The following is a 26,844-nucleotide window of genomic DNA, read 5'->3' on the forward strand; positions in this document are numbered from 1 at the left end:
TTATTTATCCTTTATTTATTTTTAATTTATATTTTTATTTTTTTTGAAAATTTTGATATTATTTATATAAACAAAGTATCACATATTTATTTTATATTATAAAATATCATATCAAATAATTATTTTTAAAATTCTATAGATGTTCAAACTATCATTTTTTTCCGACAAATATAGAGTCCTAATAATTAAGTTTAGAAAAAAAATTCAAAAAAGAACATCTTCGAATATCGAAATTTTTTTTAAATAGTAATAAAAAATGGATTGTTCAAATATGATTTTTGGTGAGAGAGGATAGAAGTATGTTTGTTTTGTATTTTTAATATGAGATGTTTTTTTTTTATACAGTATTAAATATGAGAATGTGTCAGTAATATAAAGTGTACAAAATTTTGTACTGAATTATTGATTTTTTATTAATATATTCATATTTTAAGTGAATATATCTTATATTTTTATACCCCTTTCCCTTTCGTCCAAAAAGTAAATATTCATTTGTTTTTAATACGTAATTTTAAAAATATTAATATTATATTGAAATATAGTAGAAATAAAGTAGAAATGACTAAAATAACCTTATTAGTATATGTGATATAAATGTAATGACATTTGTGTAATATATTGTAAGTTGTAAGGGTATTTGTAATGTTATGTAGATAGTACAGTTACAAAAAAAAATGAATACTTTGTAATGAGACGGACTGAAATGGAAAAATTGATACTTTGTTATAGGACGGAGAGAGTAATATTCATCGAAAATACTGCAAAATTATTCTTAAAAAAAACACACTATAAATATATAAGAACCTAATATTTTTGGGAAAAAAAAAATAAAATTATGAGTAATGTCAAATAAAAAATTGTTTGAAAAAAGAAAGATGTAGATAGGGCCTAATTAATATTGTGTAATTTGGTGGGATAGTCGGCGGAATGTAATAAAATCAAGTAACGCAGTCAATAAGTCGGTCCCGTGGAGTCTCCTCACATGTAAACACGAGACCTCATACATATTATTTGAATTTTTATTTTATTTTGTTTTAATAATAAATTATTAATAATACTTCCTTCGCCATTTAATTGTGTGCACATTTGATTGGACACGGATTTTAAAATAAGTATGTAAAAATAGAATTATTTATATTATTTTTTTTTAGAAAGATAGTACTCCCTCCGTCCAGTTAGAAAGTATACATGTTTCTATTTTGGGACGTCTAATTACAAAGTAACTATTTCATTAAATACCCCATTTTTTCCACAAATACCCCTACTTTACATCACATCATTACTTTTATACCAAAAAAGTAAGGGCAAAAATGTCATTTCACTACTTTTACCTACCCACTATAATTAAAATACTATTATTCCTTAATCTCCACGCCAAAAGTAAATGTATATTTATTTTGTGGACGGAGGGAGTATTTTTTTTACTAAAAAATAAAATAAGAATAAATTTGAATGAAAAAAATAAAAAATAAAAATAAATTTGAACGAGAGATAGAGTAATAAATTAATAATAATAAGAATTGACTGTATGTGTTCTTTGCAATTCATTTTGAAAAATAATAGTAATAAATTTGGATATGATGTAGTATGTGATTGTATTGACAACTTTGTCGTGTGGTAATTAGTGTAAAGTCGTTTAAGTCTAAAGTCTCCACCGTTCAGCTGTTTGAGCCCCATCTTCTCACGTACATGTAAACTGCACTCACATTTATGATAGAATTTGGATTCATTTGGAAATTGTAAGAACCTCTTTTTGGGTTTGTTTCCGATCAAATTTGTTACGATATAATTTTTAATATATATATATATATTTTGTCACGATTTAAAGAGATGATTTGAAATTTTATAATAAATTAAAAAATATTTCTAATCCAATGTACCTATTTGCTTTTTATATATATATATATAATAATAAATTAGAAAATAAAATTAGTATTTTATTGCTCGATAAAAACATATCAAATTATTTGAATATTTTTTTTCCTTTGAAAGTAAAAATAAAATAAATATTTTTGTAAAATTCATAAGTATTTTGGTATTTATATATGATTATTTTTATTATATATTCCTCTTATCTCAAACTAAATGGGCAATTTAGAATTTTGTAGTAGATTAACATATTTTATTTATCAGTGTGCACGAGGTTTAGATATTTTTGTCATTTGACTTTATGTATAAAGTAATTACATGTGTAATAATATGTTTGTAATTTAAATAAAAATAAAGTTATTTTGTATTAGTATATGATTACTTTTACTGAAATAAAATATAGATATTGTGAAGTGAGACATATAAAAATGGTAAAAATAGTACTTTGAGTTGAAACAGATGAAGTAATTAAAAATAAATAGTTTTTTTTGAGGCAGAAAAAAATGGTAAAAATGATAATATTTTATTTGTTAGTAGAAATATCTAAAATATTTTTTGATATTTTTATCATTTCTACTTTATATATATAATGACATATTTGTGATTTATGTAAAAAAGTTAAATGATATTTTGGTATTAATGTTATTATTTTTGCTATAATATAAAATTGATATTTTTGACTGAGACATATGGTATTTTCAGTTTGGACAACAAAAAATATATTTTATTCTCTCATATAAAGTATATATTTGATTTTTAAGCAGAGTTTGAAAAATAATAATATTTTAATTGTAATGTGTAGTTAAAAGTAATGTATATATAATTTTTGATCTTTTTTTTGTGTAAAAATAATTAAGAGACAATAAAATAAAAGTATTTAAAAATATTTTTTTTAAAATTATTATTTTGTAATTGGACAATTCAAAATATAAATATATATATTTTGTGAGTGAATAGAGAAATTTTTTTTTATATTATCAACACAATCCTCAATATTATTTCACATAAAAATATTTCAAACTAAAATACTAAACAAATAAACAGTTAAATAAATAATGAAAAAGAGAATGAACTTTTAATCTATAATATTAGTTATCGAATTTTCTTGAATAAATTCTATATCAAATAATCATATAATTATTTGTTCTCATTTAAAATATTACTCACTATGTTTTACTTTTTTCGTTCACTATTTATATTTCGGTTCGTTCTATTTTATTTGTCTTTTATTTTTTTAAAAAATATAATTATATATTAAGTACATTTTAAATTTCATCATTTATAGTAACTTTTTTAGTTTTAATTATATTAATTATTTTAATCTTATTCTAATACTAATTTTATTATATATTCAAGAAAATGTATTTAAATTGTATTGTAGTTGAGTAAATTACTCGAAAGCCCAGCCCAAATAATACTTAATAATTAATTATTTTGATTTTAAGATATATATATATATTATGATTTAGGTTTCTATTATTTGGCCTTTGTTGGGTGTAGTATAGAGTTTCAAATTGGGCCTTATGGGCTGCCATTGTTGGCCCAATGGAAAAACCTAGAAGGGAGACTATATATACCGCCTCCATTTTCATTTTGCTTATTTTCAGATCTCGTCGTTCCGCTTCGCCAGGTTCTTCCGCTGCCGGTTACTGGCGATTAATCAGTGCTGCAACGAAGATTTTGATTTCTGTTTGTTGTTGTTAGGGATGACTTTATTGAATTATCTGTTTTATTTTGATTTATTTATTGAACAATTTTTGTTGTTGGCGCCGCCCTTAAGATCGCCTTCCAGAATGCTCCATGGAAGCGTTTTGAGTCATAGCAGCGCTATATTGATTCCAGCAGGCATTCGCATTCTATGTGTGTGTTTTATATGTATACGTATGCGGTTGTGTCTGTTACGGCGTTCTCTTTGGGGTTTTCCTTCTGACGACGCCGTTTCTGTCCCCTCACGGCTTTTGGTTGCTTGGAAGTGATGTGTTTTTGTTTGTTCGATGAATTTTCATTCGAATGACGAATTTTATCGATCGAATATGACCTTTGTTTGCTTCCAAGCCATATCGTTGGGGAACAATACAGTTGATTCAAACTTTTAGGTTTGATTTACTGATTTGTGTTGATTCTTATTTGGTTTTTTGGAAATTGAATTGATTCTGCAATGGCTGGAGTGATGAGATTTGTATTATATGGTGATAGGGGAAATCCTCTGGTGGAGTTACCAAATTAAAGCTTATTGATATTCTGACCTGCCATTCCTTCTCTTTTTCTTTTTTCTTTTCTCTGTATGTTATTGGATTTCTTGTCAGATTTTAGTGATTATCTAATGAAATGGTTGATTTTAGGGCTGAGGTAATTTTAAAATAGTTTATTTATATATTTTTTACGTTCCAATACAATAGTTTTGTTTATCATTTTTGTCTGTCCCAAAATAATTTTAAAATGGTTGTTTTATTTTTATTTTTCTATTTTCGTCCGTCTCAAAATAATTGTCTTGTTTTTTATTTAGTAATCGTGGTCGCCACGTTATAACAAAATTATTCGTATTTTTCAAGAGAGTACTTTTATTTTTATAAATAATTATGTCATTGTAAAATTTTTTAAAATATTTTTTATCCATATTTTTTATTTAACTGTTAATATAATATTAATATTTTTAAAATCATTTATGGGTCTTAGAGAGTAGTTTATATAATACAATTAGTTTTTAGATGATTAGACTAGTTTAAAAAGAAACACACGGTTAAATTTAATTTTTAAAAACTTATACATTATGTAATGAAGAAGTGTATTAGTAAAAATAATTATAGATTAAAATAAGTAAATAATTTAATTAAAATTAAGAAAATTATAAAATTTAAAATGCAATTAAAGTGTATAATTATATTTTCAAAAATAGAAAGGACAAATTATGTGGGGCAGACGAAAATAAAAAATAGGAACAAATTATATGGGACGGAGCGAGTACTAATATGTATATATACTGGGTGTGTTTGTTTTGGATTTTGAGACTTGTTTGAGTATTGAGTTCGATTCAAATATGTTGTTGGGATAGGCTTTATTGATTTGTTTAAAATTCGAGCTAAAACGATGGCTGAGGTTGAATTTGTTAAGCTTGACTTCAAGCTTAAGTTTTGTTTGCATCAAGGAAAATTATGCCTATTTCAATTGGACATATTGAGAAAAAAAAAAAAAAAAACAATTGTAGTAGAATGTTAAAAAATGGGTAAAATAGTAAAAAAAATTTATGTGGTTTTTTGAATTCGTGAAAATTTGCTCTGATTTTAATATTGATAAAATTTATTTGTGATTTTCAAAATTCTCTCTTCCTTCAAAATTTGATTAATGGTGTTAATTTTTTATTTAAAAAAAATGCTCAATTTAACAATTTTGAAAAAAATGTCTATTCATACATAAATAAGTGACTATTCATACAAAAAAATATATTTATTGTACAAGAAAAAAAAATTCATATTTGTTCTATTGTTTTTATCCATCGGTTATTACCAACACTATATTTTTTAATATTTCAAATATTTTCTTTTCTTTTCTGTCACTTTTCTCAAATGAAAATTTCATTTTGAGGGTTGCATTTTAGATTGATTTTTTTTGGGGCGTGTTTGTTTGGGGGTTTGGATTTTGAATTGGGATTTGAATAGTAAGAATTTGGAATTTAAATAGTTGTATGTGTTGATGTGATATTTTGAATATAAAATTGATTTTTAGTATAATATAAAAAAATAAAAAATAAGTGTTTGATTTGATATTTTTTGGGGGGAAAAATGAGATGAATAGTGGATTAAAAATACAATCTCTCAAACAAACACACCTTTAATATTTTTCCCCATTCGAGCTCACCCCAATCCACCGGTTATTGCGAAGATTTAAGAATTGTTGACTCCCATTATTGCAGTGGTGCTCCTCACTTCTATCGAAGAAAAAGAAAGCGACTGAGAGCGAAAAAAAAAAAAACAACCATGACAGCAAGGTTGGAGAAGATGAATCTTCCATCACGCTGAGCCCATGTTGGATGTCGCTCGTAGGAGATAATAGAGGGTAATTTTGTAATTTTCTAAGTGAATTTTTAAGAATACACGTATTAATGGCGTGCAGTACAATTTCCGTTAAATATTAACGGTGGAAGTATTTTTTGCAATATTTTTTAAGCTACAAGTAAGTAATATGGAATTTTAAAACCAGAGGGAATTTTTAGAGAATTCGGAAAACCATATGGAATTTTATGTTATTTTGTCTAAAAAAAAATATAAATTAAAGAATATTTTATAATTTTTTGCAATTAAACAAAAATATGCATTTTTTTTTCTGAAAAAAATCAATATAAATTTGATTGAGGGGTAAACTATATTTCAATATATAAAAATAATAAATAAATAAATTAATTTTAGAAAAAATAAATAAAGTAATAGTAATACTTTTATTATACAATATGTGACTTGTAATATTTTTTTAAAGGTACCATTACTAAAATCGTAAAATATATAAATTAATTCAAATATATCAAGATAAATAAATTAATTTTGAACAAAAATATAATGTTTTGTAGATAATAATACAATTGAAGGATAAAAAATAATTTTGTGCTCGCTATTTAATTATTTTAATTAAATTATGAGTATTTTTACTAATATGACAAAGTTGATAAATTAGTTGCGGGCTAAAAATATTTTATTAAAATAAAAAATACAATTACTAAAACAAACGAATAATATTTTCATTGGAGTAACTTAAATGACAAATAATTATATTAGTGACAAATAAAAAATTATAAAATATAAATTATAATTTAATTAAAATAAATTAAGTTATTTTAATTATATTTAACAAATTACGCCGAAAATATAAAATAATGCACATCTACAAACTAAAAGCTTTTTAAAATAATAATTCTTAAAACAATGAAATATAATACTTTCTCTCTGTAATCAAAATTATATCGATTTTTTTTAATATAAAATAATAAAAAAATTGTATTTTCTAATTTTCTTTTATAAAAAAAAGAAATAGTTCTAATTTTTACAATATATATATATATATATATATATATATATATTGTCTTTTAGCGCGCCTGGTAAATCGTTTAAGGCCAGCCCAGCGCAAAATGAAAACCAGATGGCGACACAAACACGAATAAAACGTGTGTCAAAGAGCGAGGGATAAAAAGAAACGAACTCCTCCAAATCAATGGCATCTCTGCTCCAAGCGCCAGTTGTTTCATAACGTATCTTCCCCACACTCTTCGCCGGAAACGGCCACTGATGCAATCCTACGGCCGGTGAACGCCGCCGGAGTTTACTATCCACCTCGATCGTTTCGGTAAACACCAATGATCACTACGGTAATTTTTCGAGCATGCTTCATAATTTATTTTGAAATCGATTTAATTGCTAGAGAAAATGCTGAAAATGCGCAGATGCAGGAGCAGGAGAAAAGTGGATCAGGTACGATGGGGCAAAGCCCTAGATCGCCATCTTCGCTGCCTTCGTTTCTGAAGGTATCGGTTACGGATCCTGCAAAATTAGGGAGTGGAGTTCAGTCTTACGTCTCCTACAAAGTTATCACTAAGGTAAATAGCAATTGATTTCAGAGAAATTAATCGTATCCGTAAAAATTCATCTTATACATCGTAGTTGTGTTTTTAGCTCCTTGCAGAGATAGTTTGAAAGAAGAATAATTCTCAAAATCGAAAACATAGAAATTAGCTCTGTGAATATGTTGTTATTTGTTCTCATTGGCTTCTTACAATGACCTAAATTGGTGAAGTAACGCAGTGATGCTTAATTTGCAGACAAATCTACCTGAATATGATGGCAATGAGAAAATTGTTATTCGGAGATACAGTGATTTTGTTTGGTTAAGAGACCGTCTTTATGAGAAGTATATGGGCATTTTTATTCCTCCTCTTCCGGAGAAGAGCACTGTAGGTAATCAGCTAAACTGACGAAGAATTTTCGTTAAGGAACGTTTGGTTGGATGGATATGAATTTCATAATGTGTTTTATTGAATGGAATTGTATTATGTTCAATTTCAACTTCAGAATTTAAATTCTTGATGTTGTCTTATAAAGATTTTAGAAAGTATTTGAAATAACAAATGTTAAGGTATGTGAACTTCTTGATTTTGTAGATTTAAAATCCGTTGTAGCCCTAAATGAAAACATTGTTAAAGGGAGGCTTTGTAGAATTGCTCATAAATTAACATGGGGTAGACGAAGTTGTCTTACTCCCTTGTTTGAAAGTATGTTATTATCTGAAATGAATAGCTTCAAAAATTTCAAACAAAATAGTAAGATAATTCAAATAAAAGAAAGTATGTTATTATCTGAGGTTGGTTTCTATCATGCCAGAGAAGTTTAGACTCAGTGCTGAATTTATCGAGACAAGGCGACAAGCATTGGATGTGTTCATAAACCGAATTGCCGCACATCCTGAGCTACGGCAGAGTGAGGATTTAAGAATCTTTCTACAGGCTAGTGAGCAGGTAATTTAAAATGATTGTGGCAACTATCTTGAAGTGGAAAATACTTATTATGTGGATTCATGATTGATATTTCTGCCTAAACTCGAGCCCATTTTGTTATCTAACATAGTTGACATTTTTGTCTGAACTTTAAGAACATTCTTGAATAAGAAACATGAAATTTGCATAGAAACTGTGGGCATAAGTCGGTTGCATTACTTCCACATCCTGTTCCCATTATTTGGAAATGAGTATGTGTTCCTTTCCTATTTTCTTCTCGAAGAATTTCTGCTTGTTTTGAGCTTCTGATAAATTACAATTTCATGTCGTTCCAATGTGCAGACCATGGAAAGCGCAAGGGCTGTGGACACTAATATCTTCACGAAGTCATCGGACTTGATGCAAATTTTTAAGGTATTTTATTTGACGATTAGATGGCATAGTAAAAGCAATTGGTGGCGAAAGGGTAGGTGTCCTAATTAAATTAGTAATGTCCATTAACAATATATTCTATCCTGTTCTAGAGAACTCTCATTTTTCTTAAATTATCTTATTGTTTCATTTTTTAGGAAAAAATTCATTATGGTGCCAACTGGATTAGTTGTTTTTCAGTATGATTGAGTCAACCATTGGGCTTTAGACGGAGTCCCTTGGGTTAATTATTTGGGGGTTTGTGGTTTGAATAGTAAATTGATCTATTTCTACAATGTATGTAAAATAATGACAAGAAAACTTGATTTACTATGGCTAATTTGACAGGATGTACAGTCTAAAGTGAGTCATGTTCTCGGAAAGGAAAAGCCGGTTGAAGAATCAACTGCCGAGTATCAGAACCTGAAGAACTACATTTTTCAGCTCGAAGATCGCCTAGCTGAAGCCCAGAAACATGCCTACAACCTTGTAAAGAGACACAGAGGTATGTCAAGGAAGAATACCCTGTTATTTCTAACACAAATCTCGGTTCTTGATCGGAGGCACTATTTGTTGCAGAGTTGGGACAATCTCTGTCTGATTTTGGCAAGGCAGTCAAAGTACTAGGAAATTGCGAAGGAGATGCGCTCGGGAAGGCATTTTCCGAACTTGGAGAGACAGCCGAGATTATTTCTTCTAGGCTTGAGAAAGAAGTATGGCTTTAATCAGAGTAGGCTTATTTATGTTCCTTAACAAAATTTTCAAACTCGTTGAATTCCTTTTTGACCTTCGTATTTCTGCTTTATCATCAGGCCCACAGCCTCTTGATGGATTTCGAAGAACCTTTGAAGGATTATGTCCGAGCAATTCAATCTGTTAAGGTAAACATTGTTTTTCTTACCGGAGAACAAGTGATGTTTTGAATGGATAATTAATTTTGATATTTTTAGCATGAATTTCGCCTGTATAGATTTAATTATACTGAAACTTCCCCGAGAAATATCCACTATATATCTTATTGTTGTCTAATTTACGGGACAGGACACAATCACAGAAAGAGCAAATGCTTTCAGGCGCCAATGCGAGCTGGAGGAGGCGATTAAGTTTAAGGAAATAGACTTGTATGTTCGATCCCTTTACGCGTTCTTACATTTAATATACCTTATCAGGTTCTTTATGCCTTTGGAAACTCGTCTGCAGACAGAAACTGAGGTTAACCCGACCTGACAAAGTGGCGGAAGCAGAGCGCGAATTTGATGAGGTTGTTAAATAATACTTCTCTGTCATCCAAATTTTTTTTTATTTTTTTTATTGTCATCTAAAATTATTATTGTTTTTTTAGTAAAAAAAGTGTATCACTTTTGTTTTTATTTTTACTTGTTTTTCTTAAAACTCGTGTCCGGTCAAATGATCACACAATAGATGACGGGGTAAGTATATTTTATAGAGAATCGTAAAGATTGTACAATAAAGAAACTGAAGAAACAAAAATGGTTTGGTGATGCAGCTGAAGGCTGATGCTGCTGAGGCGACGAAAAGATTCGAGACAATTGTGAGTCGAATTAACGACGAGATGGTTCGATTTCAAGAACAGAAAACCGCGGACATTGGCTTGGCCTTTCACGAATTTGCCAAGGGTCAAGCCCGTCTGGCGAATGACGTCGCCCGGGCTTGGAGCAGCCTTCTTCCTCGAGTCGAGGCTTGCTCGGCCTAGTCCAGGTACGCTGTTATGATCCTATGTTTGTTGGTCCAATGTTGCTATGCTTATTAGTAATAAATTTGCTTTCGATTATGTGCTGTTTTATGTGGTGGTTCGATATGTGCTTTTTGATCCTTAATAATCTAAGTCTATATTTTTACGTTGGGGTTCAATAAATTTTCTTGATGATTGATTCGATGGGTTTTTTTTTTTTTTTTATGCTATTCAATAAATTTTAAGATGCCCGCTAACATGGTTTGTTTGGTCTGAATTTTAGTCGAAATAATATTTTGATTTTAAACGTTATTAAAAAAAAAAAGAAGAATAGTGTTTTTATTTGGAATCAATTGTCCACCTTTGAAACACTAGACTTTTTTTTTTTTGGGAAACACTAGAGTCATGTTTACACATACTATTTATTTACAGTAATTTTAATAAAAACATGGCACTAAAAATAACTTTTCCTATTAAATGTTAATTTTTTACTATATAAATTTTTTTATTAAACATGACAGGTGACCTGATCCTCTTCTATTTATATATACGATTTTGATATTATTCATAAACAATATTTTGTTAAATAATGACATTTTGTGTAATATTATATTGTAAATTGAAATGATATTTTGTAATGTTAGGTATATAGATATTCTGTTATGAGACCGATAAAATGAAAAGATTGTTAAAAGATATTTTTTTTCTTATAAAATATAGTCATTGTGTTTTATTTGTGCGTGTTTTCAATTAAAATGGGTTAGATGTGATTAAATTAATACTGACGTAATATTGTAATTAAAAAACAAATTAGGTAGGTAACATCTTGAATTAAAAATAAATACGGAGAATAAAAACACAAAGTTCATATTGATTAAGACAGGTTAATTTAAAAGCGTCCATTAGAACATCCGAGAAAGGCAAACTTCTGGTAAAGACGTTGTCGTCTTCTTCCCGATTCTTATGTACGGCAATCTAAATCTTCCCTCATTAATGGCGGTGCTGTGGTCTATTCACACAAATCCTCTCCTCCTTTCCTCTGAAATCTCTCTCTCTCTCTCTCTCAGCTTCGGAATCTCCAAATTCCTTCACACACACACATAAATACACATTCCGACAATTAGTTATCTATCGATAAGAGGTATGAATTCTATGAATCTCTGTTCTCCGCTGTACTCCTGGAGCGTCCTCGCAATTTCCTACCGGCCGGCGACGAAGAATCCGGAGAGGATTTGGTCGTGGAGGAATAACAGTAAGACAGGCCGGAGGAGGACTGTGTGTTTGTCTTCGTCCGATGATGTCTCCCCCAATCCTTCCGGAGAAAACAACTACGGGTAATAAATTACTTCATTGATTCTGTTTCGTTTTTGCGTTGTTTGTCGGCGTTTGTTGAATCGTTCTGCGGCGAGTATTTGTCACCGGCGGTGGAATTTCTCGACGGTTGTGATTTCGAAATGGTTTTTTGTCAAATTGGAGGGATAATAGATAAGAAGAGTACGAAACGATAGGGTTTGGTAAATTTATTTATTTATTTATTTTTAATTGTGCTCCATAAAATATTTGTTTAAATAAAGAATTTCCGAAAGTTCGGGAGTATTCAAAATTCCAATATATTAAAAAATTAATAATTATTCTCTCCTTCGGTCAAATAATTAATTTGGTTTAACACATATATTTTAATAATATAAATTAATAATTTATTAATAATAAATTATAATATTATTTTAATATTTTTTATATGAATACTATTATTGATATTTAAAATATTTAAATATTATATTTTAATACAATATATTTTAATATAAATAATAAAATTTTATATAATATATTTATTTATAACTAATTTAAAAAATTAATTTTATAAAAATAAAGAATTTTAATATAAATAAAATACTTATTTATTAAAATAAAAATAAAAATAAAGGAGTTTTAACTGGTTCATGTATAAAAAATTAATTTATATTTATTAGAGTTAGAATAGACAAAAAGAAGAAAAAATCATCATTGTTTGAAGAGAGTATTTTATAAGGGGTTGATTTGGTAGTATTTTCAATACATTTTGATATTTTTTAATATTATATCAAAATACATAAATATATATATACTATTATTTTTTATCTAAAAATATCGTAAATGTCTACTTATATAATAATATATAATTTCCAATTAAAAATTTAAAATCACAAAAATACTATAAGAATATGCGAAACTATTTACAAAATAATGTTAAATCGACGTTAAAATTTTCATAATGTTCGAACAATCTACGATTTTTTCAGGGATTTTTGCATCATCGAAGGGCCGGAGACAGTCCACGATTTTGAGCCATTGCAATTGCAGGAAATCCAAGACAACATTAGACGCCGGCGTAATAATATCTTTCTCCTCATGGAAGAAGTACATTTCTTACTTCCTCGTTTTCTTTTAGTCCATTGTCATTGTGGGAATCTCTTCTAACATTGTATAACCGATTTTTTTTATTTTTTTTTGTGGTTCGATACAAAAAAGGTAAGACGGCTAAGAGTGCAAGAACGAATCAAGAGTGTGAAAGGTGGCCCCGAGCCTACTCTTGAAGACGAGAATGACGATATGCTCGATGTACCTTCTTCTATTCCCTTCCTTCCTCGTATGGTAATCGACTATGAACCTTTTCCTCAATCACATTGCTATTCTTTTATTTTATCTAAAATCGAAGTTATTTTTTATTACCAAAAGATAAGAGTGAAAATAAATTAGTAATTGAGAGAGAACCAAATAAATTATAAATAGAAATGTGTTATTCAGATGTGATACTCTAAATAATAAATTATTTAGGTGGGTTAAGTAGGAGGATGTAATGAAATTTTGAATTATAATAATATTTTAAATAAAAATTGGCTCCGTTCGGATAGAGACTTTTAGAGTTTGGAGGTTCGAAAAAATTTTATAATAGTAAAAAATTAGTATTTGATGTAATATTTTGTGCAACAATAGATATTTGATTGAATTTTTTGTAAAAGTTATTAATAAATAGTATCAAATTTTTTACAAGTAAACGTATAATAAAGTGATTTTGATATAGTATATTGAATAAAAATATTATTTATTTGATAAAAAAATTGATGAATAGTACGAGCATAAAATCAGACATTCGAAAAACTAATTCAACATTTTTAAGGTTTTGTATGTCCGTAATCGTAATCGTGTTATGTCCATTTTTGGCTAAGACAGACGGCAAAGACGTTGAGACAGCTCCATCTAACGAGCTTTGCAATGATACTTGGAATCATAGTTTTCGGGGGCCTTATCGCGCCAACCGTAAGCCTCAAAACTTTATTACAAGGTCGAAATTCGACATAACAACATATTGAATTTGGCAATTTGCGCATTTCGTGTAATAGCTCGAGTTGAAGTTAGGCTTAGGAGGAAAGTCCTATGCGGATTTCATACAACAACTTCATTTGCCTTCGCAATTAAGGTACTATGTCATATGCTCGAAGTTTATTTACTCCTCGGATGTGTAAGAACATACGCACACTCCCAAATAATTATTTTTTGTTTTTTTCTAGTCAGGTGGATCCGATCGTAGCCTCGTTCTCGGGAGGGGCAGTCGGCGTCATTTCAGCGTTCATGTTGCTCGAGTTGAGAAATGTCCGGCAACAAGAGGAGAAGAAATGCAAGTATTGTAGCGGGACGGGTATGTATTCTATGGCTTTATTCTTTCAACAAATTTTTCAATTGCGATTCCTCAAAAATAATAATAATAATAATAAGTAATACAATTTTTATTTTTTATTACAAAAGTAAAAAAGTCAAAATAAACTTTAAATATTCATTGCAAAAGTCAAAAACTCAAATATTCAATTTAAAATAATATACTTCTTCCGTCTGGCACTAAGAGTTTCATTTACCGTTTGGGTCGTTGTACTTCGCATTAAAATATTTTTATATTTGTATATTTTTTTTCACAAATATCATTGTAATAATATTATAAAAAGCTAATAGAAGTATTTTTATCATTTTTCTTTAATTTATTTTACGTTTTCATATAATAATTAATATTTAAAGATTAATATGCAAAAAGTAAATGAGGCCTTTAGAGCCGGAGCGGATGTGGTATTTTATATTTTTGACATAATTTTTCGTACTACACACCAAAAATGTAGTATTTTAAAATAAATTGATTTTTAGTTTGTGGTACGCGGAATTGTGTAAAAAGTATAAAATATACTTCCTCCGTTCCAATACAATAGTCTTGTTTACTATTTTTGTCCGTCCCAAAACAATAGTCTCACTTCCATAAATAATCATATCATCTTAAAACTATACATACTTTTTCATTATTATTACACAATTGCCACTACTTTTTACACTAATATACTTACAAGGGCAAAAAAGTCATTTATCCTTACTTTTTACCAACTACCAATATAATATAAATATTCCTTAAATCTCGTGTCCAACACAATAAGACTACACTTTTGGGACAGAGGGAATATTATTTTAAGTTGAATATTTGACTTTTTGTAACGAGTATTTGAAGTTTTTTTTTTTACTTTTAGACTTTTGTAAAAAAGTTTTTTTTGTTAAATTTCGTATTTCTAAATTCAAACATCCGTAGCGATTTAAATCCCTTTTAATAACACGAGATTTTTGTGAAATCTTGTAATAGGATACTTGGCGTGTGCTCGATGTTCGGGGAGTGGGTTGTGTTTGCCGGCGAAACCTATAGTGGCAAGCGCCTCTGATCGTCCGTTGTCTACGCCGACTATGGAAAGGTGTCCGAATTGCTCGGGGGCCGGCAAGGTAATATAAAAATTTATTTTTCATTTAAAACAAAATATTTCAGCGTCCATTTACATCACATCAAATTCTTAATTTTAACTATTCTTAAAACTCTAAAAAATTCAAATAGTTGATTCGTGTGATATAAATAAATATTAATGGTAAAATTAATTTTTAGTATTATATAAAAAGAATAAGTATTTAATTTGTTATTTTTTAGAGATTTTACTTTTATAAATTCAAATAGTTGATTCGTGTGATATAATTCTTGATTTTACTTTTTTTGTGAAAAAATACAATTTTTCAAAAAAAATATAATATATTACAGATATTTATAATTTTTATATTACTCACACAATTTTCTATATTTTATGTTAAAAAAAAATTAAAATTATTTCATTAAACAAACAAACCTCTTGTTTGAAGGTAATGTGCCCGACGTGCCTTTGCACGGGTATGGCAATGGCGAGCGAGCACGACCCAAGGATCGAACCTTTCAACTATTAGTAGCTTTGATAGCCATTTTGACCGTGTTTCTTATTACCTTCCTTTGTAAGTATTCTTGCAACAAGTTCCGCTGCATTACTGTAGATTTATTTACCAAATTTACCTTTACTGACATATTTTTTACTATATATTGCCTCTATTCACTTGTAAGATTTTTATTTAACTTTTGCATTATAATTAAGGTAAATTAGTATTTTATAATTATATAGTACAATATTTATTTTATCTTTTATATTAAAGTAAAAATAAGATAAAAAAATATGAATATTTTAATATTTAGTTGAAAATAGTAAAAAATAAATAAAAAGAATAATAAATTTTGATTTTAATATATTAAAATTGTAAAATGGACGTAGGAATTTCAGAAAAGTTAATATTTAATACAAAATATTACAGAGTAAATATTTTATTAAATATTTTATCTTTTTTTCCACAAATACTCCTATTTTAAATCACATCATTACTTTATATTAAAAAGTAAGGACAAAAATATCATTACACTACTTTTAACTGTTAATTAAAATATTATTATTTTTAGACACCGTGCCAAAAATAACTATTTACTTTATGTGTGGACGAATAGAGTATTTTTTTATTATTTACACTTATATTTCACATCAAAAAATATTTCAAACTAAAACATTTTTCGAATAAGTACCATTATTTCAAATAAAAAATACATTACTTCATTTGTCCACTAATATTATGTCATGTACTAAATTTATGTTTATTCTATTTTATCCACCCGGTGATGCGACGAGTGAATTTGTCACCGTGAAATCATATATTCAAACTTTCACGCATTTGAGTGATTTGTCTAATATGATTTGCCCTGTGGAACCTCGTTTGTAAGGGAGGCTTATAATTTATAAATAATTAAAAAATACATTAGTTAAAATAATTACAGTATAATAAAAATAATTATAAATTAAAATAATTTAATAATTTAATTGAAATTAAAAAATTATAAATTAAAAATTTTAAAATATAATTATTTTAAAAAATGACAAATTATAGACGAAAATATATGTACAATTTATATGGACATAATGACTAATAATCATTTGATGGGGTGGAGGATGAGCCAAATCAACCTTTTTTTTCTTTTTAGTCGAGTGAGCTTTTATGTTGCATAGGCATAGCAAACAGCGATGATTAACTGAAATTGTAAATCGACAGTACCCTACATTACCAAAATGCCTTTGCCTACGCTTAAATTAGTTATCTCCAATTCGTCGTCTTCTTCAAAGTACGACGCAACCCTCACTTTCAACCTCTGCAACCCCTCATTGATGTCACTCTCACCTATCTCTCCCTATCCTCACCCATTGTCGCCTTCCTCCCCCACTGCATGAACAAGGATCGTCTAATCCCACACTCCGTCGCTGTCGATATTATCCCCAGATTCCCTGAATCCGGTTGTAAAATCAAACCCTAATCCAATTCCGATCTAGTCGCCGGAATTCGTCGCGCAATGTCCGTCGCCGGAGAGCTGCGAACCCGGACGCTCGGCGCCACCGAACGAAGCTGGTGCAAGGCGGTGCCCGGCGGCACCGGAATAACCGTCATGGCTCTCCTTCTCGCCAGACCTCCCGACGCCGATTGCCTCCAGAGATCGCTCCGCCGCCTCCAGATTAACCACCCAATCCTCAATTCGAAGCTCCGGTTCGATTCCCCCGCGAATTCGTACTCCTACGTCACCTCCGCAGCGCCTTACGTCGAAGTCCGGCGGTTCGATCTCCAATTGACGTCTGAAATTCTCCGGAACAGTTTCCCGGGCGAGTACGGCTCCATTCCGCCCTTCCATCTCCTTCTAGAACACGAGCTGAACAGCAACACGTGGCAGAATCCTGACCATTCATCGGATATTGATCTCTTCTTGTCGAGCTTATACACTCTGGAGGATAACCGTTGGGTTGCTACGATTAGGGTTCATACGTCCGTGTGCGACAGAGCGTCGGCTCTGACGCTGCTTCAGGAACTTCTGGAGATGAACGGAGGAGGAAAAGGAGATTCAGAAATGGAATTGGGGAAGGAGATCGAGGTTAATTTACCGATTGAGGAATACATTCCTAGCGGACAGGGGAACAAGCCATTCTGGGCGCGTGGCGTGGACGTGTTAGGGTACTCGTTGAATTCATTCCGATTGGGGAATTTGAGTTTTCAGGACACCATCTCCGGCAGAATGTCGCGCGTTGTCAGGTTGCAGATCGACGGCGAAGGCACCGGCCGGATTCTATCTGTGAGTGGTTGCAATTTTTTGTATGAATTTGTTGCTTCACAGTGCTCCCTTGTTTGATTACAATGGCATGATTTGGTATTAGAAGAAGATTGAGATTTCTGTTTTGATCCATTGGATTGATCAGTGTTTATGCTTTCATTAGCTCTTCTGAAGATATATATATATATATGCCATTGATTGATGCTTTTGGATCTCTGATTTTGTGAGTGATTGCAGTTTTGATCGATATATAGGCCATTGGTGGCTCCTTTTTTTGAGTTTTTTCGTAAGATTGACTTAATATGAATTGAATCTGCAATCTATTGTTTGAGGAAGATTGTTCGAGGAAGAAAGTTACTCGAGATGATTCAAGTGAATGGGATTGTTTTTTTTCGAAGATGATTGGATTGGATTAGTTGCGTTCTATTTCTTGTTTTAGCCGGGGCGATGTAATGATACTTGATCGATGTTGATAATAGCCTGTCTTTGAGCTCGGATTTTGTAAGTTAGTGATTGCATTTTTAATTGACATATAGACCATTGATTACTCCTTTTCGATTGAGTTTATATGAATTCAATCTGCAATCTAGTGTTTGGTAAAGAAAGTTGCTTGGGATGATATAAGTCGATGGGATTGTTTTCTTAGTTCTTTCGAAGATGATTGGATCGGATTACCTGTGTTCTATTCCTAGTTTTTAACACGGGATGATGTAATGATATGAGCCGAATAATCTCTATGGGTGTGTTTGTTTGTGAGTTTGGATTTTGTAACGGTAAAATATTGAATTTGAATAGTTGTTTGATGTGACATAAACAAATATTTGATGTGATGTTTTGAATGTAAAATAAAATTGTAATATAATATAAAAGAATAAAAATAATTATTTGATTTGATATTTTTTTAAGAAAAAATGAATATGAATAGTAAAATTATGTGGTAAAACTCTCACAAGAACACAATCTATAATATTCATAGAAGGATTTCCGTGTGCCGTAGAAACTTAGGGGTGAGTGTTGTTGGTCGTTGTTACTTATTTACGATGCAAAATTCTGTGAATAATTGCGTTAAAATATTTCTTCGACTAATCATTGTCGAGTGCGGTGAATTTTGTGCTTACAAGATTCGAATTTTTCTGTATAGCTACTTGAGTTTGTTGTTGTTTTGGCAGAGTTGTCAACGTAACGAAATAAAATTGTTCGAGCTTCTTGCCGCGGCGGGATTACTCGCTACTCATTCATCGAAAGGGATTCCCGAAGGCCAATGGGAAAAATATGCCCTCGTAACTCTCATGGATTGCCGTTCCGTTCTCGATCCTCCGCTCTGCAGCAACCATATTGGTGAGTCGAATTAATCGATGCTATCTATGTCAAAATATCATTTTTGTAAGGATGTTTTTTCGTTCCTAAATCCACTTTTTTCGTTACTAATGATATTAGAGACGGAATTATGAATGGAATTGCGTTAGCTACATGAATTTTATGGACGAAATTCCATTACAAATATACTATTTGTGTATAACATTCAATTTGTAGCAGGTTTTTATCACTCTGCAATTCTGAATTCTCACGACATAAAAGGCGGCGAAGATTTGCTCGAGCTGACGAAGCGAGTCCATTCGTCGTTCGAGACTGCGAAGAGCAACAAGAAGCATTTTACCGACATGGGCGACGTAAACTTTCTGATGTGCAAGGCTATCGAGAATCCCGGCCTGACGTCGATGGGATCGCTCCGAACTTCGCTTATATCCGTCTTCGAGGACCTCGTGATCGACGCTTCGAATGAGCTTCATAAGGGCCTCGGCTTGGAAGACTTCATCGGATGCTCGTCGGTGCACGGTGTGGGGCCGTCGATTGCGATATTCGACGCGATTCGAGACGGGAAACTCGATTGCGCTTGCGTTTTCCCATTCCCGCTGCACTCGAGGGAGCAAATGCAGGAGCTCGTCGACAAAATGAAACGGATTCTTCTCGAAGGAACGACCAAATGACGTTATATCGATCGATCGCGGAGTTTATTCGTAAGTAAAACCCTGCGCTTCGTTAGCTCGTTGTTTTTATGTTTTCTTGAATCCATCGAATTCGAGTTATCCGTTTGTTAAAGCTTCGTTAAAACTTTCGCGTTTAATTTTAAGATTAGACCCTTCCGCTTAATGCAAATATTCGTCGAATCTATATAAAAAGAAAAAGCGACGTATTATTATAGCGTTTAAGTAATTACACGACAAGATCGCATCTCGATTCTACCCGAGGTGTTCGGACAAACTCCTCTGTTAATATAAATCATGTAAATTGAAAAATTGCATGATTTTGATCATCAAAATAAGTAGTTTATATATAGGCTCGATACATTTAAATATAAATAATAATTTTTTTGTCTGTCTCTAAGGGCCTCAAATTGATCTTTTCTATCATTGTACTTAAAAAATATTTCAATGTTTGTATAATTTTTTGTCCAAATGTATATTATAAGACACAAATAAAAATATTTTTGCAATATTTTCTTAATTTGTATTACGTTTTGATATAATAATTAATATTCAAATATCAATACGTAAAAAAGTAAATGAAACTCTTAGAGCCGGACGGAGGTAGTATAATCTATATATATATATATAAGACTAAATTTAAACCTAAATTTACTAAATCTAAAACTGAATATCTAAAATATCTTAAGATTCTCGACCAACTCTCCGAACTCGAACATCCCGTTGCAGCATTCGACGGCGGTGATCACTTCTTGAAATGCGGCGACACTACACGGGAAAACGAGCCCGTTTTGTTGGTCGAAGCCAAATTCGTCGTACGCCTTGTCGAGCAAAATTTTGAATAACGGATGCGATAGGTAGTTCATCGGGACGGTGAACCTCCGCCTATCTTCGCCCACGTACACGACGAAAGTCCCCGTCATCGAAATGGTGCGATGATCGCTGCTGTGCAAGCACTCGTAGCGCCGCCATCGCGGCTCGCCGGAGAAATCGACGACATTGGTCGTTGACTTAAGTTTCCTGGCTAGTTTTTTCATGGAGACGAGTCTTTTGGGAAGCATTTTTTTTATTCTTTTGAGGATGGAAATGGTGAAATTTGGACAAGTGTTTTTGTGGATTGAGATGGTGGTTTTGTAGTGAAGGGAGGTTGACTTTTTAAAGCAGGCTCTAGACGGCTATTGCACTAATTTTACCTTTTGGCTTTGTCAACGGCCAAGTTCGTTCCGGCATTTTGTCAAACACACTTTGATCAATTTATGCATATATTTTAGAATTTGGGATAGTAATTGTTTAATATCAAATTGGATAATCTTTGTTATAAAATAATATATTAAATATTAAATGTTTATAATATTAAAAAAAATTAAAATTTAAAAAAAAAAAAAAAAAAAGAAAAGTATAAATGAAGCCTTAGAAGAAGAGCCGGCCTGGCTTCAGCCGAGAGGGATATATAGTTTATATATAGAATTTATTTGACATATTCATAACTTTTAAAAAAAGTTGTAACTTAGTGGTGGTACGAAGCTATTTTATAACGGTGGTCAATGGTTTTAATCTCTAGTGTTAAAAGAATAATAATAATACTCTCTCCGTCTTATTGAAAGGATATTATTTTTTATTTTCGTTTGTCCCAAAACAATGTTACAATTTCCTAATTTAATAATTATACTACCTACCTAACATAATAAATACTCTTCCAACTTACACTATATTACACAAATGTCATTACTTTTATATTACACAATATTAATAGGGGTATTTTTGTCTTTTTCATTACAATTCACTATAATACTAATATTCAAAAATCTACGTGCAAAAAGCAAACGTCACCATTGTTCCGGGGCGGAGGAAGTATTACTTTTGCATTTAAAAATATTAAAAACAAATATTTTATTTATTTTATTATAAATAAAAATATATTATTCATACATTTAGGAGTCTGTTTTTGTTTTGTCCTGAACTTCTTAAAAGTCAGGATCGATCCTGTTTAAAATATATGTTCTTTTCAGTCATTTGATCATGAAGATTCAACCAAAAAAAAATGTCTACACAACGTATTTGAAGGTTTGGATAAAAACAAAATTATACTCTCCTCGTCCCGATACATTACTCTTGTCTATCATTTTTGTTCGTCCTAAAACAATAGTTTTATTTTCATAAATAATCATCTCACTATAAAACTACCTTTATTTTTTCATTGTTATTACACAATTGCCACTACTTTTTACACACAATGGATAAAAAAAAAAGCTTTTTATCCACTACCAATATAATATCAATATTCTTTTAATCTCGTGTCAAACCCAACCCATACTATAGTTTTGGAACGAAAAAAGTAGTATTTTTTATATTAAAATATAATTATTTCTTAATTTTTATATCCAAACATAATTGTATAATTCATCGTACTGAAAAAATAATATTCACAAAATATTTTAGATTTAAAATACTATTTATTGTAATTTTATAATAATCAAAAATAATTAATGATGTCACATTTTAAATATATCAAAAATTTCCAATCCAATATAAACAATAAAAAATAAACATCTAATTTAATTTTGTTTTAAAAATCAGTTCATTCTGCTGTGTTTAGATTTTTATTTTTGTTTAAATAATTTTTAACATGATAAATCATTAAAAAAATACTTTATTGAGTACAAATTAAATTTAAAATACCAATCAAACAAACTAATCGACATTATATAATAAAAAGATATCAAAAGCTAAAAGAAAATAATAAAAAATCCATGTATATATATTTGTGTTATTGTTCATAAAAGGGAGTACCTTTTCTTTCTTTCTTTTTTCTTTTTTTTTTCTTTTATAGGTTTTTTATATATATATATATAATTAAAAAAATGGAGTACACTTTTCAATACTCCCTCCCTCGGGGTAAGTTGACCACTTTTATTTACAATAGGTAATAATTTTAATTAATTAATTATAGTAATTTATATTTTATGATTGTATTTTATAATTTTTATGTGATATAGTGATAGTTTTAAAATAAATTTATTATATATAATTAAAAAAAATTAGAATACATATTTAAATAATTTTGAAATTATATTGTAATAAAAAATATATGTTATATGAATATCATTTAGTAAATAATGAAATTTTATATAATACCAATAAATAAAAAATATATGTTTATTTATTCATATTTAACATACACAAATATTATAAAAAAAATAAAAATAGAGTTTTAGATGTAAAAAAACATTGAAAAATATATAGAAATAAAATTTTTGAGCAAATCCTACCCGATGATATATATATATTACTCCCTCCGTCTCACATACAGTGTTTGCTACAGTAGATAATTGGTAGATAATTAATAATGTATCAGTAAAAATAATTATCTTATAATATAAATAATTATAAAGTAAGATTAAGATAGCTAATTAGTTTAATTAAAATTTAAAAAATAAATAAATTTAAAAATTTAAAATGAGATTAAAGTGTGTAATTATTTTTCACAAAAAAAAGTGATATAAATGACAACGTAGATATAGTATGTGGGACGAAGGGAGTATTATATTTATTTATAAATCATGTTATCCCACAAACAACCACAGCCTCAATAGTCAGAGGCAGAATGGGAATTTGTTGACACATATAGTAGTAGGATTGACAAAGTGTAACATTAATTTGTGTGTGTGTTTACTTTTTAGTAGAAAAAATATAATTATTATAATAATAATAATAATAATAATAATAATAATAATAATAATACGACTGATTCACATCGCAAAAAAAATTCCCTTCACAAATTGACAGGCGTTGTTGTTACACATGACTGCTATCCTATGCTCGTCAATTTCTGCTAAATAAAATTAAATTTTGTTAGCTTTGATCCTCCAAATTTCTTTTTACTTAATAAGACTCCAATATGCATACTATATATTCCCTCTTCTCATATCTATATATCCATTTGTTTTTTCACAGAATTTTAAAAATATTAACATTATATTGAAATAAAGTAGAAATAAAAGTAAAAAAAACTAAATTAACCCTATTAGTATTCTATGGTAATGACATTTGTGTAATATATTGTAAATTGGAAGAGTATTTGTAATATTAGATAGATAGTACAATTACTAAAAAAAGAAAATAGATACTTTATTATGAGACGGACCAAAATGAAAAAATGAATAAATTATTAAGGGCCCTAATTTTTTTTTATTTAAATTTAAACTATCATTTTTATCATTTTCTATATTTCATCAAGTATCATATTCTTAATTTTAAAAAAATAATAATTTATTAATGTGAAATTACTTTTTAACTTTTATTTAAATTACAAGTATACGATTATATATATTACTTTATATATAAAATTAAAGAGTAAAATATCAAAAAAATTTACACAATTATATTAATTAATAAAATAATAATATTTTTTAATTACTGAAAAACTACTAATGACCTATTTGAATTGGGACGGGGAGAGTATATTGGTCCACTCACAAAATATATATATTTTTATTTTAGATCATCTAATAAGTAATTATTTATTTTTTTAGTAACCATAAACCATTTTTTTTTTTTTGCAAATACTCATATTTTACTATTGTATCATTATTTTTACACTATAAAGTAAAAGATAAAAATATATTTATACTATTTTAAACCAATTATTACAATTAAAATATTATTATTAATTATACTATTACGCAACAAAATAAATATATTCTTTTATATAAGATTGGTTGCACGGACATACAAACCAACCCTAAACTAAATGTAAATAACTTCGTATATATATTAGGCCCAATAGTTTCATTTGGGCCCTAAGCTCTAACAGCCCCAAGCCTATTACAGTGTTCGTCTTGAAAAGGGGCATTCTTCAAATTAGGGTTTCTGAGAGCGATAACCCGTCGAAAACAGCTCCATCCTCAAATTCCCAGGGTATCAGCATCACCATGAGCAGGTCAGGACAGCCTCCGGATCTCAAGAAGTAAGAATAGTCATTGAATTCGTACTTTCATGACTAATTTTCTATTTAAGCTTGTCATCTGAAAGTTATGAATTAGCGCCTGACAACGGGTGTTTTGCTCGGCAGGTACATGGATAAGAAGCTTCAGAGTAAGTTTTTCAGTAGATCGTTTTCATTTTTGTGAAAATCGAGCGAATCTGTCTTGATAATCATGGTTACTTTATCAATTCGCAGAATTTGTCTTGTTTGTACACTGAAACGTGTTTTTTCAATCGGAGTTTGGGGAATTTGGTGGTTTTATAGCGAATGCTTGCTAGAAATGATTTGTGTGTATTTCCGTTACACCTTTGCTGTCTCAATCTTATGAGAATTGGTATTTATTTTACTATGTGAATGAATTGGAAGAGAATTGCTGAATGATTTCATGACACTGAAGTTAAAATTACTACGTTATGGTGAATGATTAGTGATATGCAACTGAGAATCTGAGGTTAGTGAAGTTCCAATAGTAGTTCTCGACAGTGTGCTGTTTATGTTTGTTTTTACATGCAAGGCTATGTATTTATATTATACATTTCATTGCTAATCAATAAAAATCATCTTATGTGAACATTTTTAAATTGTGTTATATAATATAATGTCTTCAAGAGAATGCTATCTGCATTAGGAATCAAGCAAATATCGAAGGGAAAGAAAACTATAGGTACTTCTAGCTCTAGAATGCAGATTAAGTCTCTGATTGGAAAATCAGAAGAACTCACTGTCTATAAATCTTTAATATAACTTCACTACTATGAGGCTTTTTGGAGAAGTATAAAAACAAATCCTTATAGACATAATCAAAAGCGGACAATATTATAATAGTGTTAAAGTTAGCTCAATCAATCCTAACAAATGTAAAGAAAATGAAGAATATCTGAGCAACAATGAAGAGATGGAAATAAGAAATAAAATTATTTATTGGATTTTGAATTTGATTAACTTTGAGTGGCTTTGTTTTGTTTTGGGTTTGATCTGTTTATATATATATATATATATATATATGTTAGAAATGAGGAAATGTGTCATAATATAAAAAAGTAAATAGTTTATATTAAATTGTTGATTTATTTTTTGAGTCGATAGTGTATATATATTACTCCTATATATTTTGTGTTGGATTTACTAATTCTATGTTTGATTGACGCTCCATCACTTCCTTTTCCACTAAGTGATTGTAAATATATGTATATATTGTATTTTTTATAATATTAATTTAGAAATCGTGTCAAAAGAGTTTGGTTAGATGAACAAACCCTTTAATTATTTATTTATTAAATTAATAGTAATCTAATTGTTTTTGCTTGTATAACTATGAGATCAATTTATAGCCTTTTCATTTTTTTTGTTTAGTTCATTGTAATTTGTAGATATAATCATTAGTATAAGTATATTTTTAAGATGTTACAATATTTTAGATATTGACTGCTATTTAATGTTGTCCGAAATTGACAACTATACGGAAAGGAAGGAACTCACATGCTGTCGCCGTAATGCAGTAAAACTAAATGCCAACCGCATGGTGGTGGGAACCCTCCGCGGCTTTGACCAGTTTATGAACCTTGTGGTGGACAACACTGTCGAAGTGAATGGAAATGAGAGAACTGATATTGGGATGGTGGTATGTCGATTGAGTTTTAGGTTTGGTGCATTTATTAATCTCGTTGTCTGACCTCCAGCTTTTACTAAAGTTTCTTTGTCGCCTTGTTTTTTAGGTCATTCGTGGGAACAGCGTCGTCACTGTTGAAGCTCTTGAGCCAGTTAGTAGAGCACAATGAATGTATGTATGTATATATCTTTTGCGATGCTATTATGTTTTTAATTTCTTGATGCCTAATATTTGTTGTGGACTTTTTTTTTGGGATATATGTTGCTCGGTTATGCATTACAGGTATGTTCTTTTATCAAATTTTTTCAAATTTCTATTATTTATCA

At 29.5% G+C, this 26,844-nt stretch overlaps 5 protein-coding genes across 10 annotated transcripts; 4 read left to right on the forward strand and 1 right to left on the reverse strand.

The window, feature by feature from the left end:
- The first annotated feature begins 7,013 nt into the window (after positions 1-7,013).
- LOC127239907 (sorting nexin 1-like) lies at positions 7,014-11,651 on the forward strand. 5 transcript variants are annotated; one of them, XM_051258281.1, is made up of 12 exons: positions 7,014-7,222; positions 7,298-7,450; positions 7,673-7,808; positions 8,232-8,365; positions 8,687-8,758; positions 9,104-9,260; positions 9,335-9,468; positions 9,568-9,636; positions 9,797-9,876; positions 9,956-10,016; positions 10,263-10,474; positions 11,516-11,651. In XM_051258281.1, exons 1-11 carry the CDS (start codon positions 7,211-7,213, stop codon positions 10,467-10,469), a joined length of 1,215 nt encoding a protein of 404 aa, XP_051114238.1. In that variant the 5' UTR covers positions 7,014-7,210; the 3' UTR covers positions 10,470-10,474; positions 11,516-11,651. The 5 variants fall into 5 exon arrangements, with proteins under 5 accessions (XP_051114238.1, XP_051114237.1, XP_051114236.1 ...); XM_051258280.1 differs by lacking the exon at positions 11,516-11,651 and adding an exon at positions 10,970-11,110; XM_051258279.1 differs by lacking the exon at positions 11,516-11,651 and having other exon boundaries at positions 7,015-7,222; positions 10,263-10,614.
- On the forward strand, positions 11,592-15,827 carry LOC127239909 (protein ORANGE-LIKE, chloroplastic-like). Of its 2 annotated transcripts, none has more exons than XM_051258286.1 (8): positions 11,592-11,782; positions 12,728-12,845; positions 12,957-13,079; positions 13,655-13,745; positions 13,829-13,905; positions 14,001-14,124; positions 15,100-15,233; positions 15,639-15,827. In XM_051258286.1, exons 1-8 carry the CDS (start codon positions 11,592-11,594, stop codon positions 15,717-15,719), a joined length of 939 nt encoding a protein of 312 aa, XP_051114243.1. In that variant the 3' UTR covers positions 15,720-15,827. The 2 variants fall into 2 exon arrangements, with proteins under 2 accessions (XP_051114243.1, XP_051114242.1); XM_051258285.1 differs by having other exon boundaries at positions 13,659-13,745; positions 13,997-14,124.
- Positions 15,828-16,868: 1,041 nt separating this feature from the next.
- LOC127239585 (uncharacterized) lies at positions 16,869-20,120 on the forward strand. Its single transcript, XM_051257798.1, has 3 exons — positions 16,869-17,961; positions 19,110-19,278; positions 19,477-20,120. Exons 1-3 carry the CDS (start codon positions 17,194-17,196, stop codon positions 19,926-19,928), a joined length of 1,389 nt encoding a protein of 462 aa, XP_051113755.1. The 5' UTR covers positions 16,869-17,193; the 3' UTR covers positions 19,929-20,120.
- Positions 20,121-20,597: 477 nt separating this feature from the next.
- Positions 20,598-21,008, reverse strand: LOC127239938 (protein SMALL AUXIN UP-REGULATED RNA 54-like). Its single transcript, XM_051258325.1, has one exon. It carries the CDS (start codon positions 20,984-20,986, stop codon positions 20,600-20,602), a length of 387 nt encoding a protein of 128 aa, XP_051114282.1. The 5' UTR covers positions 20,987-21,008; the 3' UTR covers positions 20,598-20,599.
- A 3,736-nt stretch (positions 21,009-24,744) lies between these two features.
- On the forward strand, positions 24,745-26,844 carry LOC127239837 (probable small nuclear ribonucleoprotein G). The gene is made up of 4 exons (XM_051258179.1): positions 24,745-24,891; positions 24,997-25,019; positions 26,409-26,530; positions 26,625-26,844. Exons 1-4 carry the CDS (start codon positions 24,857-24,859, stop codon positions 26,685-26,687), a joined length of 243 nt encoding a protein of 80 aa, XP_051114136.1. The 5' UTR covers positions 24,745-24,856; the 3' UTR covers positions 26,688-26,844.

The sequence above is a fragment of the Andrographis paniculata genome, unplaced genomic scaffold (assembly GCF_009805555.1).
Source record: "Andrographis paniculata isolate CXL003 unplaced genomic scaffold, ASM980555v1 Contig78END, whole genome shotgun sequence".
Taxonomy (NCBI): domain Eukaryota; kingdom Viridiplantae; phylum Streptophyta; class Magnoliopsida; order Lamiales; family Acanthaceae; genus Andrographis; species Andrographis paniculata.